General features: G+C 42.8%; 1 protein-coding gene across 1 annotated transcript in view; it reads left to right on the forward strand.

Annotated features, from left to right (window-relative positions):
• Positions 1-21,157, forward strand: part of LOC126363182 (uncharacterized) — a 1,127,484-nt gene that overhangs the window by 935,267 nt on the left and 171,060 nt on the right. Inside the window, exon 9 of the mRNA XM_050007943.1 lies at positions 16,780-16,885. Coding sequence (XP_049863900.1) covers positions 16,780-16,885 — 106 coding nt within the window. The remainder of the gene's footprint in view (positions 1-16,779; positions 16,886-21,157) is intronic.

Raw genomic sequence — 21,157 nt, forward strand, 5'->3', positions numbered from 1 at the left:
TTTTTAAGCTTACAGTGGGGAAGAAAATTAAAAAAAAATCCTTAGAGGAGTCTTGTACGTGTTCGATTACGTACGAGGTTTCTACTCAACCCATATCCAAATGTTATACCGATTCACTTTACCACAGGTATGGAATGTGGGTTCGTCATTAGACACTGTTTTATTAAGAAAGTCATCACCAGTCTGTATTTTGCCCAGCCCGTTTTTCTTTGTCACTTTCTCTTAAAGCTTGCAACAGTTCCAATTTGTAGTATTTGAATGACAGACGTTTCCGTAGTACGTTACTTACTGTAACACCAGGCAAATTCAATTCTAAGCTGACACGTCTCGTTGATTTACCGGGACTACGGATGTAAGACTGCCGAACTTGTTTAGTTGCTGCGTCGAAGACTGCTGGCCGACCCTGACCAGGCGTCGTGTGAGATACGCCGCCAGTTTTTGTGAAGTGAGTGTACCAATTCAAAACAGTTTGACGTTGAGGTGGTGGCTTACGATAATTAGTCATGAACTGTCTCTGAAGTGTAGTAGCGGATTTGGATTCATGAAACCGTAAACAACACTGTGTACGCTCTGCACTGTTCTACGACTTCATGATGACTGTCGTAATAACTCATTTGCTCATGCCAAATAACGGGAACCTTGGAAACTAACAGTGTTAGGCGGGAAGAAAACTCGGAGGCACACTACATTCAGTGCAGTAATAAACATTTCTGTAAGTTATTTACCTTTTTCATCATTAAAAGTTGCTCTTGTATCACAAAAAAACACTGTATAGTTAGAGAAGACACCAAGGACGTGAGGGATGATTGTGGGCTTCCCAAATCACCTGGCATCAATCCCATTGAACAGATGTGGGACGCATCCAGCGAGAGGTGCACAGAATGGTCATAGCTACGACCAAATCTCCGTTGAGTTGTGGACGGTGCTTGATCGGTCATGACTCGGCATCGCTCCACATCACTTTGGCGCCTTGTAGAGACCGGGTTACGAAACGGCGCCTCCTTCATCAGGCCCGTAGGCAGCAACGTTCACGGAACGTTCGTTGAGGAGACACTGTTGGTAGCCCGTTGGTACATGTGGGCGATCAGTTGCTCAACAGTTGCACGCGTGTTCGCCCTTACACATCTCCATATTCGTCTGTCACTTCTATCAAATGTGGCTCATGAGGCACCACAGTTGCCTCGGCGCTGGTTTTGGGTAGCGCTACTTTGCCATGTACGGTTTGCTTTATCATGGCGGCGTGAGAACAGTTTACAAAATTAGCCGTTTCAGAAATGCCAATGATGATGCCCTTTAGGACGTCAGATAAATCGGTCCATTTCCGTGGTACGACAACGACTGAACTGTCTTCTGCGTCCCCCCCCCCCCCCCCCCGCCCCCTACCACTGGCATGCTGTATATACTGTCCACTGCTAGTACTGCCGTCTGACAATGGTTACTACACATTGACTCGAACGTAGGCGGTGGATACATTAATGTGCTGGACCGAGTACTTTGTTTCCTACATATTGCAGAGTGCCAATATATCACATACTGCCCTTTTTAAAAATACTTTCTGGAATGTAAACTCTACGACTGTGGTTAAGATAGCGGATGATTTTTATGTGCCTCCAGTCCCTTAATGATAATTTTAAAACTTTTTATTTGTACACTAGCCACCTTTCGAATCTTTTCAGGCTTATTCTCAAATGGTGTTTCCAGGAACTATATATTTTGATCCAAGTGGAGCTACTCTTTGGGATTATGTTTAAACTAGCTTTACAATTTCAGCGACTAGCTGAACTTGGCCTCAAAAGATGAAGCTCCTGTGAATGTCATCCGACGATGAACATCCAGTGGCTGGAAAGCTGGTTAGCATAAATCAGTTTTTGACACGACCAGAATTTGGCACGGTGAGTAGCTCAACAGTCTTAAAGTTGTATACAAGTAACACGATGGTACTGTCACATTTGGCATTTCGGTTGGTGCCACTGCCACGTAGCAACCACGCAACTACATAATGTGAAGTCTCGTCGTGCATACTCTAGGTAACTCTCCTGAACCTCAGTGACGTCGGTTACGTCGACAAAGTGTTAAAGTGTCATTCGTTGTGTTTCAGAGACAAGTAATTCATCTCTTCTTCCTGCATTAGTCAGTCATCTGTCATACTGCGAGTATTATGGTAGCCAGCCCTAGCCTTTCATGTCGAGACCATCATGCTCTCCAAACAGTGGTTCTGTCAGAGACATACTCTCTTCTACACTGACGACATGGAAAAGTAATTAACGTAGAGTAATGAAATTTGGGGAGTACATTTGTCTTCTAAGTAACATATTTGAGTGATTAACATTGCAAGATGATAGGTCAATTTAAGTGCGAGATAAGCCATGACAAATGTGAAATGCTAGTACGTTAATAACCGTTGTATCTAGCATAATATTGAATGAAGGCATGCAAGTGTTCATGCGTTGTGTTGTACAAGAAGGGATGTTAATTTGTGGGATGTGCCTGTTGTATTTGGTCGGTCAATACATGGCTGTTTGTGGATGACGTTGTTGTCGCCACCCGTTGGCGTCCCGTATGTGCTCGATTTGAGACAGATCTGTTTCTCGAGCGGCCAAAGGCAACTTGTCGACACTCTGTAGAGCATGTTGGGTTAAAACAGCGGTTGCGCTGTTGGTAACGACACACTGGACTACTGCTTATGAATAACGCCACAACAGCTCGAATGACCAGATTGGTACACGCGTACCACAACTACAGGTCCAGTGCGCGTAGTACGTAGACAGGTTGGTTGGAGGCCCTCAACAGCTCTCCTCCTAAGCAACGCACAGCCATCACTAGCACAGAGGAAGAACGACCTTTCAGTAGAGAACACAACAGACCTCCGTCCTCCCCTCCAGTGAGCTCTCGCTTGACACCACTGAAGTCGCAAATGGCAGTGGTTTGGAATCAGTGGAATGCACTCTACAGAGCATGTGGCTCGGAGCTGTCCTTGAAGTAACCGATTATAACAGTTCGTTGTGTCACCGTGGTGCCAACTGCTGCTCACATTGCGGTAGAGCCATACAACGACCACGATGATGTTCCCTCTCGGTACTGCCATGTGGTCATCTGGAGACCCCGCCAGTAATCATGCAGAGTGGCTACACTCCTGCCAAGTTTTTCTTCAGTACGCAGAAGGAACATCCAGATTCCCGTAGCCTTGTTACAAGACCTCGTTCAAACTCGGTAAGATGCTGATAAAGGCTTCTTTGTCACCTCATAGGCATTCTTGACCAACGTCAACTCACCACATCCCTTCTGAAAAGGTAACTAACGTACACGCCCGTTACCGTGAGTATTTAAAGCAAACCTGGTTTGTATCGTCGTATTGGTGCTACTAACGGCCCTCTTATGCGACTGACGTAAAATATGAATTCATCATGTTTCAAGTGTAGAAAGACTCCTACAAACTTCCGTTTACGTACTCCAACTCCTTCGTGGAGCTGCGATTATTATTATTATTTATTTATTTATTCGTCAGTGTATTACGCAGTCACCTGTGATTTGGCGCAGTAAAGAAAGAATTCCTTACTCACGACTACACCAGACTCGAACAGAAGTAAATAAAATAAATGAACGTGTAAGCCACTCGAGTACTGAGACGGTAAGAGCGAGTGGAAATTCCAGGACGGGTAGCAGAGCGGCCGCGGTTCGCGGCGTGGCGTATCGCAGGCGAGAGGCGGCAGACAACGGCAGCCGCTGCGCCGGTGTGCTGTGCTGTGCTGTGCTGTGTGCCGGCTGTCCCGCGCCGTCGCGTCACGGCGCTTATCTCACAGCCGGCGCCGGCAGCGGAGTGGCCCGCCGCTGTCACAGCCGCGCCGCGCCCCCGCCCTGGGGCAGCCAGCGTCGCACTCACTCACTCACTCCTCTCCTGCCACCTGCTGGTTCCCAGCAGTATGGCCTTTGCAAAACGACTACAGCGACACTCTCACCACATTTCAACACAAGGACACCTAGGCGACTCCACTTGCTTCGTAAACAGTAATTAAATTAGGACACAACCAGCAAATAAATTTCAAACTAGGGTGGTTAGAGAATTAATTTACAATTTCTTCGGGTATTTTTGTTCCGTCGTTACAACTGCAGAAAATGTGTGTGTTTCTCACGAGATGCGTTTCGGTTTATTGAAGTAAAGCGTCAGTTATTGGTCTGTTTGTGGTTCCTTTCTTCATTCGCCACTCATCATTAGTGTTCTGCCAAAAGGCAGGTTTTCACATGGTAGTTCTCCAAGCTGTCCGGTCTTCTGGCATCCTCTTAAGCGCTGCATAATTTCCTCTTCCCTTCATGTTATCTATCATCTTGTATCTCCTTCATTACTCACTCTTTCCATGCAGCTTATTCCCTCCATTCTCCTCCACATCCACATCTCAAATGCTTCCAACATTTTTTCATCCTACCGTCTCAGGGTCCATGTTTCTGCCCCATATGGTGCCAGGGTCCATATTTCTGCCCCATATAGTGCCACACTCCAGACAAAACATTTGCCAAGCCTTTTCCTTAGTCCTTTAATTTGCCACATAAGAGTCTCCTCTTTATGTTGAATGTCTCCTTCGCTATGGCAATTTGAGTTTTGACCTCCTGGTGACATCTCAAGTCTTCAGTTATTGTGCTTCCGAGATATTTAAATTCACTTACTTGGCTAATAGTAGATTGTCCTATTTTAATATTTTACACTCTGCGTCTTGTACTGATGGCCATACTCTTTGCTTTTGCTGTGTTTATTTGCATACCATATTCCACACAGGCTTCATTCAGATCATTCAGCATGTTATTCACTGTCCGCTCACTTTCTGCCACTAATACAATCTCATCACCAAATCTTATACATTCTCTTCTCTTTCCACCAATACATATTCCTCTTTGCCCATCTAAGCTCTTCGCAATAATCTCTTAAAGGTATACGTTAAACAACAGCGCGGAAAGGCAAAAAATGGTTCAAATGGCTCTGAGCACTATGGGACTCGACTTCCGAGGTCATTAGTCCCCTAGAACTTAGAACTACTTAAACCTAACTAACCTAAGGACATCACACAAATCCATGCCCGAGGCAGGATTCGAACCTGCGACCGTAGCGGTCTCGCGGTTCCAGAGTGCAGCGCCTAGAACCGCACGGCCACTTCGGCCGGCGGGGAAAGGCAACAACCTTGTCTAACACCTCGTCCAATGCTGCTTCCTTCTGACATTTCATTTCCAGTCGTTATAGTTACTTTCTGGTATAAATATAGATTCTGTATTAGTCGTCTCTCTTTCCAATCTACTCCTTTCCTCTTCAAAATATACAGCTACTTGTTCCACTGAACTCAGTCAAAAGCCTTTTCTAAATCTATAAAAGCAGCAAAGATTTCTCTACATTTTTCCATATACCATTCCCCTATAGTTCTTAACAGGCCAACAGCATCTCTTGTTCGTTTACCTCTTCTAAATCCGAACTGTTGCTCTGCAGTCCCTCTATCCAATTTGCCATATAGCCTTCTATTCAACACTGTCAGCAACACTTTAGCTGCATGAGAAATTAGACTGATGGTTCGGTGCTCTTCACATTTTTTAGTGTTTCTCTTTTTCTCTATTGGTACCATAACTGTTGCAAGGCATTCACAATTGTATAATTTTACGCCGCTTTGCCAAACTATGCATTTCTTACACTTAATACAGCGCAGTTTCATACACCGCTGTTCACTGTTTGTTTCTATACTCGTAAGTGTTTATCGTGCTTTGTAGTTTTACCAACATTGCCATTTGTTTTTCTTTCAACCATATTCTCTGTGTCTCCTCTCCCCCCCTCCTCTCCCTTTATAATTTGTTATATGTGTGTTATCCAATTTAATTATGTTACTGTGTAGTTATTTACTGTGTAAGATAAATGAAGCAGTAGTGATGGAGTTTAAATTTTGTGTGGTGAGTAGGTGGGTGGAGGAAGAATCATAGTTGAGTGTACACTAAATGCATAGTAGTGTGATGGAGAGTGAATTGGAGGAGAAAGGTGAGGGGGGCAAGAAGTGTAATGAAATTGAAACTCCATCAATGCTGCTTCATTTCTCTTACGCCGTACATAAATACAGAGTAACATAATTAAATAGACTAACACACATATAATGAACTACAGAGAGAGGAAAAAAAATGTAGATCAAAGAAAAACTAGTGGCATTGTTGGGGAAACTACAAAACACGGACACAGAAGTATACAAATAAACAGTGAAGAGAGGTGTACGAAACTGTGCTCCGTTGAACGTAAAAAATGCATAGTTCTGAAAAGCAGCGTGGCAATTCCTTATGTAGGCGAGAAACCAAGCAGAAATTACTGTAAATGAAAACAAACAATTTGTTAACGAAATGTTCTTAGTGTTAGAAAACAAATCAAATTGTAAATGTTCTTAATTACAGACCACAGATGATGCTTTACTTTTATAAAGCAAAACGCACCTGATGAGAAAAGCCCTCATTTTCTCGTAGTTGTGACGACGGATCAAAACTACCTTTAGAAATTGTAAACCATCTACGGGTAATATAGTGACTCAAATGAGGAAATGAATTTGCTCTCTGCAGTGGAGTGTTCACTGATTCGAAGCTTCCTAGCAGGTTAAAGATGCGTGCCAAACAGGGACCTTTCCGCCGTCAATTGCTCTACCTTCCATACTTGCGGGCTAGGGAAGAGGTACTGACGGAGGTAACGCTGCGGAGGCGGGTAGTGAGCAGCGGGCGGGTAGCTCTGTCCACGGAGGGATTTCCTGTCGAGCGCAGAGGCCACAGGTCCGACTTCCGAACCGGCACACAGTGCCACGAAGTTTTTCGGGGTTAAATTCCGCATCATCGACTAATCCAGTAATCACTCACTATCACGCGCATTTTTTGATTGTTTATTACGATAAGGTCCAGCACCTGGAAATAAAAATGAACTGTACATTGTTCTATGCAATTTGCAGCTAATGAAATGTTTCACTAAAATTTATTTGACGAGTTGCATGGCCATTTAACCTTAACGACCTAGTCCTGTCGAGTTCCGATCCCTGCCTTCGAACAAACAGTCCGCTATTATCATGCTAACCAGTGTTCGTGGTTTTCTTTTAAGTAGAAACTATCACTACTACCGATACCACCCATATCACCACCACAACCAACAACAACAACAACATTATAAATCGTAGAACGTGTTATTCAGTTATTCAACGGTAGTCTGGCATGTGGTATGAGTACTGGAGGAGGTGAAGGGGGTGCACGGACAGGTGACATCAAATCAGATCAAGACGTGACCTCTTCTATTTCCTTAAAAAACAGTGCCTCATCTTGCGCTATTGCCTCCATATCCTATCACAGCATTTAAAGCGGTTCGAGTCTGGCTGTCCCGGATCGACCAATTGAGTCATGACTTGGCTTAGGTTACGAACTTGACACTAGGCTCTTCTACATACACAGTGTTCCTACCGACACTTGTTTGAAACTTTATTGGCCAATCTCTCAAGCGTCTCTTACCTGCCGAAGTCTTTCCTATACATCAAATGAAAGCAGAAACTGTCTCACCTTCGAAGCAACCTGCAAGAATTCAGATAAATGAAAGAGAACGTGGTCACGAGTTCCTTCCTCGGCTCCACATCAGGATTCTGCTATTTCTCGCCCGCATTCACTATCCGATCAGAAGTATTCCGGAACCTACTTGTGGACATTAATAGGGGGCATGTCCACCCTATGCCTTTATGACGCTTGAACTCAATAAGGTGAGTAATAGGTCTGTAGAGGAAAGGCAGCCCATTCTTCTCCAAGAGCCGAAACCAGAGAATGTAGTGATGTTGGGCGCTGAGTTCACGAGCGAATTGGACGTTCTAAGTCATCCCAGTGGTGTTCCATTGGCCTCAGGTTGGTACTTAGGGCAGGCCAGGCCATTTCAGGTTTGTTATTCTCCTCAAACCATTGCCTTACGTATGCTGTTGTGACAGAGTACATTGTCACGCTAATACGATCAGTTATGGTCTTTGAATTTTTTCGCTGCTGTAAGCAGTATCCAATGCGCTAAAATGTGTCGACGTGTTTTCGCAGTTACCGTTTTCTTTCCTTCTTTTTTTATACTGGCGGCCCACCTCTCCACCTCTTGTGACGTCTAGTGGTCAGTTACGCATTACATAGAGATATCCGGATACTTTCGATCAGATAGCGTATTCTGCGGGTATACGCAGGGTAGGGTTCGCAGCTGGTGAGAAGGAACACTAGACCTCGTCCTGGTCGAAAGAACTTCAACTTTATTGTCTTTTCTCTGCCACGCCCATGACGGTCGAACGGAAAGCCCCCCTCGATAGATCGGTATATTCATGGTGAGTCGTGTGTCTCATCAAACCGGCCACTGGAGCAGCACCCATTGGTACGACATTTTTATTGAGACTTGTTCTACCGCCTGAGACCCTTATTAAGTTGAACTGACGGAAGACATAGAGGCGCTTCGTCATGAATTTGTTGAGACAGCATGAGAGTCCCAAAGACTCAACAAAGCCCCGTGGGAGACTCTACATGAAAGCTTTAGTCACAGAATTCCTAGAACCCCCGTTCCAAAACAAGTTACTTCCTCCAACACGGATATCGTGCATGACAGTAAAATTAAAGATGTGCGAACTTAGAGGATGCGATAATCTTTCTTCCCACGCGCCATCCACAAACGCAAACAAAAGTGTAAAAGTGAATCTCATACAATATATCCCCTCCGAAACCCATTGTTCGACGGGTCACAGGCTGCTAATGTAGCCATGACATATTCAAGGATACCTAACCAATTAATTGTTTCATTGGTACGTATAGAAATGTGAGGTGTCAACATATTCAGAGCTATTCTGCCCCATTGTCGAGTCAGTAACCCGTGACATTTTCGCGTCATTTCCGCTCTTCGTGTCGCGAATAGTATTGGCTGTTCTGTGGTCCCTATGTGGTGCGGCAGCCGAATTTAAAGTAACTGTGTTCGCCCGTTGTATTGTGTTGTTCGGTGTCCACTGTGAAAGCACAGAACGCACTGTTGCGGCTACTTTCCTTGCGTTTTCCGGAAGAGTTAATTTTACGTTGAGAATCCGTGGCGCTTGTTTAAACAACCAACGCACATCAACCAGTGACAAGATATCGAGTAGGCACAAAAGAGTATACATTTTCGTGAATTTAGAGAAGTAGTTTAGACACACTTCCGACTCTGTGTACGAATAGGATTCACATTACACGCATACTATTGCAGGAGAATAAAGGAACAAATTCTGCTACTTGTGTGAACTGGTGCGCGGGATTAGCCGAGCGGTCTAGGGCGCTGCAATCATGGACTGTGCGGCTGGTCCTGGCGGAGGTTCGAGTCCTCCTTCGGGCAAGGGTGTTTGTGTTTGTCCTTAGGGTAATTTAGGTTAAGTAGTGTGTAAGCTTAAGGACTGATGACCTTAGCAGTTAAGTTCCATAAAATTTCACACACATCTGAACATCATCTGTGAGCTGGTGAAATGAACAACAAAAAGAAAATGAAATTACAATCAAATTTTTGAGCAATGTGAGTACATGTCCGAAATAACGGATACCATCTTCATATAGATAAGGCTTACCGGCCAATGATCTTTTTCAGTGCGGATGCATTCACATTGCTCAAACTCTTACAGAAATCGTTAGATTGACTGCCGCGAGTAATGAGTGTAGTGGGCAGGGGCACTACAAATGTAGTGTGTGGACAGTAAGTTGGAGAAGTGGATCTCAGGGGGAGCGTGCCAGAGATAGGTCCCTGCAGTCGCACAATCCTCTGTGTCCTCGATGGCTCAATCGGATAGAGCGTCTGCCATGTAAGCAGGAGGTTCCGGGTTCGAGGCCTGGTTGGCTCACACATTTTCTACTGCCCCCGCTGATACTTATCAACCCTTGTCAGCGGCTAATGGGCTGGATTTCATTATAATTTCACTCTTGGAGAGTTACAAGATCGCCAATCATCTTCATATTCATACAAAAAGAAAAGGCGTTCAAAACCTGATTAGTTTTATAACTGTAGCTGTACAGAGCAGTCAAGCTATAGGCACAGAATTCACATCGTCCAAAATTACTGCGCAGTAAGCTCGTTCTTTTTGTTTGGTTTTTTTCTAGGATAGCTGCGAGCTATTCTCGCACATCATCAACTCGAAACTACTACTCTGACAATGACAATGGATGAATTACATCGTGGTGAAGTTGGTGTTTCGACATAGCGTCTGAGTGCAGGATCGCAACAGTAGTATTTATCTCTCGGCAGCTATTTTAACTTCTGAATCACAAACATACGCGGCTCGAAAAGTGCGCCAACTAGACTCAACACCATGGGTACTGCAAACAGTCTTGATGGTTCATAAACAGATTTAATATCGGCGTGGGAGCTGCTGCGACGTAAGTGAAACATGAAGTTTAGGTGTACATAAGGGACAACTCGCCCACAGAGTCGATTTAAATGTTAAATGTAAACTTAAAAGAATCCTTGGGGGTGTGTGTCTGTGTGTGCCTGCTGACAAAAGAGAGCCATTTTAAAGCGCTTTGCTAAGAGTGATTTCTATTGAACCTATTTTTGTAATTTTTGATTTTCGTTGGTTATATTTAGAACCTCTTTTAGCAAAAAACAAGAAGAAATATAAAAAGTGTCATGCACTTCTAAGAATAATTTGATCTGCCGGCTGGAGGTTCGAATCATGTCTCGGGCATGGATGTGTGTGATGTCCGTAGGTTAGTTAGGTTTTACTAGTTCTACGTTCTAGGGAACTGGTGACCTCCGATGTTAAGTCCCATAGTGCTCAGAGCCATTTGAACCATTTTTTGAGTAATTTGATCTATCAGTGCATCGTAAGAAGGAAATTGGAGTAGTTCCTTTAAAGTATTTGGCGGCATTGCTGAATGTGTCTGCGGTTTCACTGTTCTATCGAGTCACCAGTCAATTGCAGCCCCAGGAAACCCATCCTTCTGCGCTGCTCAGAGTATTACGTTCTCCTCATTACATCCGTTCAGGAATGAGAAGCAAACTTGTAGCAATACAGAGCCATTAGCGTAGTATTCGGCGCGGGTGAGAAACGTTATCTTGGCTGTAGGGCAGAGTGCAGAAAACGAATGTCGCTAGGACTCTGATCTTGTTGGTGTGAGGGTTTACTGTATACGAGAAATAAATATTCCAGTCCCTGATTAGTTCGGAGAGCAGCTCGTAGAGGGTCGATGGTGCGTGTTATCGCCAAACAGAAAGTGGATTGGGGGAAACGACGAATGGTTCTTGGCACCACATGTAAATACATAGTGTAATCAGCTATACAGTAAACATTTAGCGGCATTAGTATTGCGCAGTATATGCCAATAACTCACACTTTTAATCATCACTTTTACGTCAAGGCATAGCAATAAGTAAATTAAGAGCTTGCATAAACATTAAGTTTTCGATGATATTGTGTACAAAGCGACAGCCGCCAATTTCCAAAAAAGCATCAGTTGTAAACAAGACAGGCATAGAACAGCCGAGCAAGACTCTGATGTATTAAGCCACATATGTTGTAAACGTTGTATTTACTACCGAAATCCATCGTCCGTTTTCTCTAGTAAAATTATCATTAACATTTTCTGCTCAGATATAGCCTGATTTGAAGATAGAAGCACTCAGTTTTCTTGCAGGTGGTAGAGTATTCCTCTGCTGCTGCGTGTTGCATTATAGGTAACGTAAACGGAGTTTCAAAAGTGTCATATTCGTAGGTGAGATAGTACCACTCAAAACTAGAAAAAATTTCTACGTATATCCGAAAACGAATACCACTGTCTGTTGGCACTAAATGTGTTCAAGATCGCTACCGCTCATTATTGCGTATCCTGACAGTCTCCGTCACTAACATGAATCCCATTTCATTCGTAAACAAAATGGAAGCTGTGAACTGTGAAAGTTCAGCTCTTCGTCTTAGACTTCATTAGCAGAACTGTGATCTTGCGTAGTGACGCTGTTTCCTACGAACTGGAAGCAGGAGTGTACGTACCTTCAGAAGCTACATACTAAGTTTTTGGGTGTACATATAGATGAGAAATTCATATTTTGGATCTCGTAAAGCGTCTAGGTTCTGCAACTTTTGTAATCAGAATAATTGCCAATTTTGAGGATGTAGGAAGTAGTAAGCTAACATACTTTGCATACTTCCATTCTCTGATGTCATACGGAATAATATTCTGGGGCAATTCAGCTCTTAAAAGCAAAGGGTATTCACTGCTCCAAATAAAGTAGTTAGAATAATGGATGGGGTTCATAGTCGCGCATCTTGTAGACATCTGATTAAAAAGTTAGGAATTCTTACAACTGCTTCACGGTACATTTACTCAGTAATGAAATTTTTTCTCAACAACATGGACCAGTTTACAATCAACAACGACATTCATGATTAAAATACCAGAAAAAAGAAAGACCTACACTATCCTTTGCTTAACCTATCTTTGGCACAGAAAGGGGCAAAATATCCTGCTATAAAACCTTTTGATAAATTACCAGATGAAATAAAATGTCTGACAGACAGCAGCAATAGTTTCAAAAACAAACTGAAATCATACCTCCTTGACAACTTCTTCTATACCATAGATGAATTCTTGAATATGAGTATATGCATTTTGTGCCATTTAAAGGAATGGGATAGATAATATAGGTATAAGACTGTAATGTAAAAAAAAGACTTGTTTCCTCTGCGCATTTCTTGTGCATTTGACACGTTCCACATCATAACGGTTTATCCGTGCTATTGATCAATGGAACACGTAACTAACTAACTTCTTCCTACGCATATCTTAGGTTGAACTTTAACGCCGCTGAATACTGACCGTTCTTGAGTTAGTAACATGGCCCGTACCTAAAATAGTATTTGTTTCCGGACGTTATTTTATAAGACATTATTCTAGTTTCCACCAGGAATGCCTTTTGTACGAATATGGGAGCCTTTTTTGTTTTGAACACATTGTATAGATATTAGTATGCAGATTAGAGGTTTCGCTTTGGGCTCTCGAAACTATCCTTTTTCTGACGATGTATGTTTTGTTTGTATCTACGCTGTTCGGTACGCTCTTTAGGCTGTCACGAGCTGTCTGTCGGCCCTTTCGACTGCGCGTCCGTAAACAGCGCATTCGGTAAGTTGACTCGTTCGTCGCCTTATCGATTGCTGTCCTCTGCAGCTATTCAAGGACACCTGCCATCGATCGGGCTAGAGACGATTCCATTGTGCCTTTGTCTCCCTAGTACGTTATTCCTGCCGACGGCACGTCGTAGGAGTCTCTGAGTAATGCATCTTCTGCGCGCGGGTAATATCGGCATTACGGCGGAGACCGAGACGAACTGACCCAGTTCTGGCACTTTGTGGAACTGGACGATCAATGCGAAACGCATTTCGGTTATAATGGTCAGTCAGTTTAAAAGAGGTAGCTGTTGTGAATGTGTTTGATCCCTCGCTGTACAAATTAAACTCGACGAGTGAGAGCAAGTTGAAATTCACACGCAAGCTTGTTACCCGTTATCAGGAATATATACCATTCCTGTTTTCATTTTTCTCCTCCTGTTAATTAATATTCATGTATTATTCACTGAAAGCGAATCACCAACTCTTACTATAGCACGTGTAATGAAGTCTGTTTACCTTTTCAGTTCTCTGTGTTTCTCTGCATTGTTAATCTGATTACTCTGTAGCCGTCTGATTGTTAAACTGTACACGTTACTGACTCGGAGTACATAGCTTTGGCATTCTGTAGTAAAATCTCTGTGTTGGAGCCGAGTCAGTTCCGCAACTATCAGTCGCCGGATCTAAAATGTCAGCGCTAATCTGCCATCTAGTTTTATAATTTGCGGTGGGAACGTCACCAACTTCTTCGAGGCGTGCTGCAAGTTCATTTATACACACATCTGGACATGGTTATGAGGACACGTGCTCATCCCCTGAATATGACGGATAAAAAAATCGACAGCGGCCGACGGATTAATGTTAGTGCGAGACGTGCTAGTGCGTACGTACGATTCTCGAGGATAATTTGGATTGTTGTTGTTGTTGCGGTCTTCAGTCCTGAGACTGGTTTGATGCAGCTCTCCATTCTACTCTATCCTGTGTAAGCTTCTTCATCTCCCAGTACCTACTGCAACCTACATCCTTCTGAATCTGCTTAATGTAGTCATCTCTTGGTCTCCCTATGCGATTTTTACCCTCCACGCTGCCCTCCAGTACCAAATTGGTGATCCCTTGATGCCTCAGAACATGTCCTACCAACCGATCCCTTCTTCTAGTCAAGTTGTGCCACAAACTTCTCTTCTCCCCAGTCCTATTCAATATCTCCTTAGTTATGTGATCTACCCATTTATCTTCAGCATTCTTCTGCAGCACCACATTTCGAAAGCTTCTATTCTCTTCTTGTCCAAACTATTTACGTCCTTGTTTCACTTCCATACATGGCTACACTCCATACAAATACTTTCAGAAACGACTTTGTGGTACTTAAATCTATACTCGATGTTAACAAATTTCTCTTCTTCAGAAACGCTTTCCTTGACATTGCCAGTCTACATTTTATATCCTCTCTATTTTGACCACCATCAGTTATTTTGCTTCCCAAATAGCAAAACTTTAAGTATCTCATTTCCTAATGTAATTGCCTCAGCATCACCCGACTTCATTCGACTACATTCCATTATCCTCGTTTTGCTTTTGTTGATGTTCATTTTATATCCTCCTCTCAACTGCTCTTCCAAGTCCTTTGCTGTCTCTGACAGCCCGCATCTCGTGGTCGTGCGGTAGCGTTCTCGCTTCACACGCCCGGGTTTCCGGGCTCGATTCCCGGCGGGGTCAGGGATTTTCTCTGCCTCGTGATGGCTGGGTGTTGTGTGATGTCCTTAGGTTAGTTAGGTTTAAGTAGTTCTAAGTTCTAGGGGACTGATGACCATAGATGTTAAGTCCCATAGTGCTCAGAGCCATTTTTTGTCTCTGACAGAATTGCAATGTCATCGGCGAACCTCAAAGTTTTTATTTCTTCTCCGTGGATTTTTCTTTTGTTTCCTTTACTGCTTGCTCAATATACAGATTGAATAACATCGGGGAGAGGCTACAACCCTGTCTTACTCCCTTCCCGACCACTGCTTCCCTTTCATGTCCCTCAACTCTTATAACTGCCATCTGGTTTCTGTACAAATTGTAAATAGCCTTTCGCTCCCTGTATTTTACCCCTGCCACCTTCAGAATTTGAAAGAGAGTATTCCAGTCAACATTGTCAAAAGCTTTCTCTAAGTCTAAAATGCTAGAAACATAGGTTTGCCTTTCCTTAATCTTTCTTCTAAGATAAGTCGTAGGGTCAGTATTGCCTCGCGTGTTCCAGTGTTTCTACGGAATCCAAACTGATCTTCCCCGAGGTCGGCTTCTACTAGTTTTTCCATTCGTCTGTAAAGAATTCGTGTTAGTATGTTGCAGCTGTGTCCTATTAAACTGATTGTTCGGTAATTTTCACATCTGTCAACACCTGCTTTCTTTGGGATTGGAATTATTGTATTCTTCTTGAAGTCTGAGGGTATTTCGCCTGTTTCAAAATCTTGCTCACCAGATGGTAGAGTTTTGTCAGGACTGGCTCTCCCAAGGCCGTCAGTAGATCCAATGGAATGTTGTCTACTCCGGGGGCCTTGTTTCGACTCAGGTCTTTCAGTGCTCTGTCAAACTCTTCACGCATTATCATTTCTCCCATTTCATCTTCACCTACATCCTCTTCCATTTCCATAATATTGTCCTCAAGTGCATCGCCCTTATATAGACCCTCTATATACTCTTACCACCTTTCTGCCTTCCTTTCTTTGCTTAGAACTGGGTTTCCATCTGAGCTCTTGATGTTCATACAAGTGGTTCTCTTATCTCCAAAGGTCTCTTTAATTTTCCTCTAGGCAGTAACTATCTTTCCCCTAGTCAGATAAGCCTCTACATCCTTACATTTGTCATCTAGCCATCCCTGCTTAGCCAAATTGCACTTCCTGTCGATCTCATTTTTGAGACGTTTGCGTGCTTCATTTACTGCATTTTTATATTTTCTCCTTTCATCAATTAAATTCAATATTTCTTCTGTTACTCAAGGATTTTTACTAGCCCTCGTCTTTTTACCTACTTGATCCTCTGCTGCCTTCAATACTTCATCCCTCAAAGCTACCTATTCTTCTTCTACTGTATTTCTTTCCCCCATTCCTGTCAATTGTTCCCTTATGCTCTCCCTGAAACTCCGTACAACCTCTGGTTCTTTCAGTTTATCCAGGTCCCATCTCCTTAATTTCCCACCTTTTTGCAGTTTCTTCAGTTTTAATCTACAGGTCATAACCAATAGATTGTGGTCAGAGTCCACATCTGCCCCTGGAAATGTCTTACAATTTTAAAATCTGGTTCCTAAATCTCTGTCTTACCATTATATAATCTATCTGATACCTCTTAGTATCTCCAGGGTTCTTCCATGTATACAACCTTCTTCCTTCATCACAGCTACCACCTAGTGTCGATTTTAAGATCTTTTAGGACTCCTGTACCGAAGAGAAATAAAAATTAAAAAATTAGACATGTAAACAAAAAAAAAAAAAACAGTAGACATCGAAATACGGAAATGAGCTACAAGAGCCCTTTCGTGCTGGAACATTTTGAAAGGTAAATTTTGATTCTAACCACGAAAATACATATTAATTGATGCATCACATTTCAGATGCAAAATAGGTGTTCAGTGTAATTCGCAGTTTTTTATTGTTTTCGTGTTAATAAGTGAATGTATATTTAATCGTGGCTTTTATTTCAGATGCCGTCGAATAGTAAGACGAAGAAGCATGCGCGGCATTATATTGGCCTGTCCATATGTTCTGTACATCACAACTGTTGTCGAACGCAACTGGAGTGCAGGATCGGTAAGTTTCATTTATTTATTTCTTATGTTTTCTCAGTTTACTTTCAACAATCAAGCGGGTGTTAATGATATCGATCGTCTCCACGCAAACATTAGGAACAAATCTCTGTGCGAATCGATCCGATTCAGTTCATAGCTGTAACCATCTTATCAAGGGAAAAGCTGCATTTCTAGTTTGAGGGATATTACGATAAGTAACATTTCTTTTTCCAAGATAGCATAGTTTGATGTTTGTCAGTTTTTTCCTGCCCTGCGCTCAGGTGGTCGGCTTTCGAACACAACTATTAGTGTATCGTCATATTGTACGGAGCGGAAAAGTAAGATGGTGTACACTGATGTAAAGAAGAAATGTTCGGCTTTAACGTCCCGTAGACGTCGACGACATTAATGACGGTGACGAAGATGAGACTGGACCAGGATGGGGAAGGGGAAGGGAACTGACCATGTCATTGCAAAAGTCCAGCCTCCTACCACATCGGCACGTCCGCACCCAACCCCTAATACCAGTCCAGTATCGCTGCAGTAACGATACATCTGACTAGGACACAAATTGAACATGACATGTATTAACAGTTGCAAATGTGGACAACGGTCAGCTGTATAATGGAATGATGACAGGGAAAATTTGTGCCGGACCGGGAGTCCAACCTGGGTTTCCTGCTCACCACCAGCGGTCGCCTTACCACTTGTCTGTCCGAGGACGATTCACGGGCATACCCAGACTTCCGTATGTCGTCAACCACACGTCTACGACCTATACTCGTACATCGAGTATGTGTATTCCCGTACAGGGGAGATATTTTACTTGAAAATCGCTTGGCCGGTGTCGCCAGGTGAATGCCATATGGCAGTGCCTGTGTTGTTCCGAATTACAATGCGAAGTTCCTTTGGAAATTTGGAATAACACAGGCACTGCAATATCGTACAGATTGAACAGTCTCCCAAACTGTAGTACGTTCATTAAAGAAATTTTGAGAGAAAGGATTACTGCACCACAGTGGGATGAAGAAAACTAAGACTTTCTGTCGAAGGTATTTAAATTAAGGCAGTCGGCGAAGTCAGCTAAAATAGGTGGCACGTTTTCTAACTCTTTGTAAAGGAAACTTGATTTGCGGTGGCGACAAACAGCATACACTGAAATATGGTCAGCAATAGTCCATCGATAACTAGAAGAAAGAACATGTAGTGCTAACAGCACAAGCTATTTTCTCGGGCTGGAGTCCAGTTCCAGCTAAATACTAATAGTGTTTCGAATGGGAAACAGCAGAACACGAGAAATAACCGTGAGGAATTTGGACTGAATCGCATCATCGCGTGGATTCCACAATAGCAATAGTAAACCAAGCTGTTACATCACTGTGAGATGGACGGGAGGCGGGTCTAAGCCGTGCGACAAGATTGACGTCTGATAACTTTTATGACTGGATAAGTGCTATAAACATCACAGAGTGCTCATCGAATCACTCTGAGTTAATAATTCAGAAGTGGTAGAGTAGTCCTCTGATTGACTGAAGGACCTGACCTTCAGCACGATGCTGTAGATGAAAAAACGGCTGTACTTTGGTCTGCCAGGAACATAACCACTCGTGGAAAACTGTGGAAGAAATACTAATGATTGTATTTCGTTCGTAATAAATATTCATTGTTGTCTCCATGTCGTCAATAGGTCACAATGGAATCCTGTGTGCAAGGCACTTCCACAATTTCAGGTTATTTGCATCGGAGTCGTAGGCAAGTTAGCGATTCACACTGCCATTTCCAGACTGTGAGCGTCCTACATTTGCAATCCAACAACGATACTAATCTCTTCGATATTTGACGCAGTTGTTGGTGATAGAATTTTTCAAATGTTCTTCTCCTTTATTTATATTTTTAGTGTATTTACAACGTTTCATTTATCTATTGCGTCGTAAGCTAAGCATGTTTCGTACGTTTATCTGAGACAGCAATACTTCATGTTCTGACTATGTAAGAAATGCATTTTCATTGACATGTTGCAACCCAGTTTTTCATAACATGACAACATGTTATCTGCAATGTCCTTGTAATTTATTGCTCGTTTGTTCCCTAAGAACTGTAAACAGACTGTCTTAAAACATTCCCATACATGCTTCTCATCACCTTGTATGATTCCATCAAAAGTATGGTTGGTCTCCAGAAAGCTCTCGAATCTGTGGGCCTACAAAGGTGCTGTCCTTCACTTTGGCATCACTTAAGTAAGGGAATTTTTGTCTTAAGTACTTAAACTCGTCACCATCTTTGTTTATTTCCTTAACAAAGTTTTCATGAGACCCAACTTGATGTGCAAGGGCGGGAGCATAATCTTGTTACGGTCTATTAGAGGTTATCTCTTAATGTTCTTTATGCCTGGTTGAAGAGGTTTTCTGGTGGCCATTCATGTTTACTGTAATGAGATGCACGATCTCGGCTATCCCATTCAAAGAGCAAGCAGCAATATTTAGTATACCCTAACTGCATACCTAATGGCAGTGCAAGTCTTCCAAGTCAACACAAATGTGCCGTTGAGAGTCATTATATTTGATGGCTTGTAGTAAAATTTTCATGTTTTAGTATGACTCTTTCATATGCAAACTATGCCCAGCTGGAATAGAAGGAAGCTCATTACCAATATGTAAAAGCACTGCTTTTTAGCTCGACTCTGACGAATCAATAAGGAGTCTCCACTCTCTCCACTCATCACGGATGTAATTAATACTGATAGCCTTCATTAGACCATTATGTCTACACATGCGACAAGACTATCTTGCATGTCAAAAAAAGGAGTGAATTATTGTTCTCTTCTGCGGCAGAATGAAACATTTACATTGATTTCCAGAAAATTGCGCTGCAGCAATCTTGATGCTAAAATCTCAGCAATAGCTTTAGAGAGGTCCAAACCTCTAATTAGATCACTTAACTTATTTTAAGACAGTTTTTGTGGATCATCAATTGATATATTTGGAAGAAACTCTGGATCTTGTGATGTACATGGTTCAGGGCATTTAGAATCCCCATCAGAAGTTATCTTGTACTCTGTCGCTGGTTCGGGTACTGGCAATCCTTCCCCACGTAGAACCGGACGTATGGCACATGGAATGTTAGGATAGATCACTGTGCACTTCTTCTTCTTAGGTATTCCTTTCTTGATAGGAGGAACCATACAAAAGTAGCAGCCACTGAATTGGTTAGTTGGCCCATGCCAGATCATGTGCACTGCATAGGGAATTGAACGTCCTTTCCCGTGCATAAAATTCGTGAGGTTGCTGGCACAAATGTTGCAGATCACATGTGGAGCCCAGGGTTATCCTGATAACCTATTGTGCACCCAAAATAACAGTTGTAAGCCTTTTTAATTAATGGAGTTATTTTCTGTTTTTGTGAAGCACATAGCAAAATGTGTCAGCACTGTTAACATTAACGCGTGGCATTTTTGTTCACTTCAATAGCAGTCAACTTGAACAACTGGTTCAAATGGCTCTGAGCACTGTGGGACTCAACTGCTGTGGTCATCAGTCCCCTAGAACTTAGAACCACTTAAACCTAACTAACCTAAGGACACCACACACATGCATGCCCGAGGCAGGATTCGAACCTGCTACCGTAGCAGTCGCACGGTTCCGGACTGCGCGCCTAGAACCGCGAGACCACCGCGGCCGGCGAACAACTGTTATTTAATCCGAAACAAATGTGCAAAAATTATTACATGCATTAATAATATCACTAAAGTTGAAGAGGAGGGAGATAAAAAGATCAATGAAATTGATACCAACAGGTTTATATCCAAAATATTGCAGACTAGTAAGCCCAGGGACAATAATACAATCCACTGTTACTAGTTATTATGACTTTGATAAACCATTATAATATTTGATTTTAAGCTTTACATAAAAGTTAGTATATAATCACCTCACCGTAATAAAACAGTGTAAAATGAAAACTAGAGCTAATTTTGAATTGTCTTTGTGATATTCGCGATCAGCAGATTCGAACTGATAGGAATTGACTATTTTCATTGGATTTACGTTTTCATTGTTGCACACTGTTGCACGTATAAACGATCACATTCCCTGAGATGACACGGGGCTCTTCCTAATACGGGTGCTGTCTCTAATACAGCTGTCCACAGAGCATAAGCAGGCAGTAGGACAGGATCCTTGCAGCAGACGACAGCAAGGGCCCCGGCGTGATGGACGGCCGCGGCGGCCGTCAGCCGTGACGGGTGGAAATTTGCCGGCCCATTATGGGGGAGGCGGCGGCGTGGCGAGTATTAAGA

The sequence above is a fragment of the Schistocerca gregaria genome, chromosome 1 (genome assembly GCF_023897955.1).
Source record: "Schistocerca gregaria isolate iqSchGreg1 chromosome 1, iqSchGreg1.2, whole genome shotgun sequence".
NCBI lineage: Eukaryota > Metazoa > Arthropoda > Insecta > Orthoptera > Acrididae > Schistocerca > Schistocerca gregaria.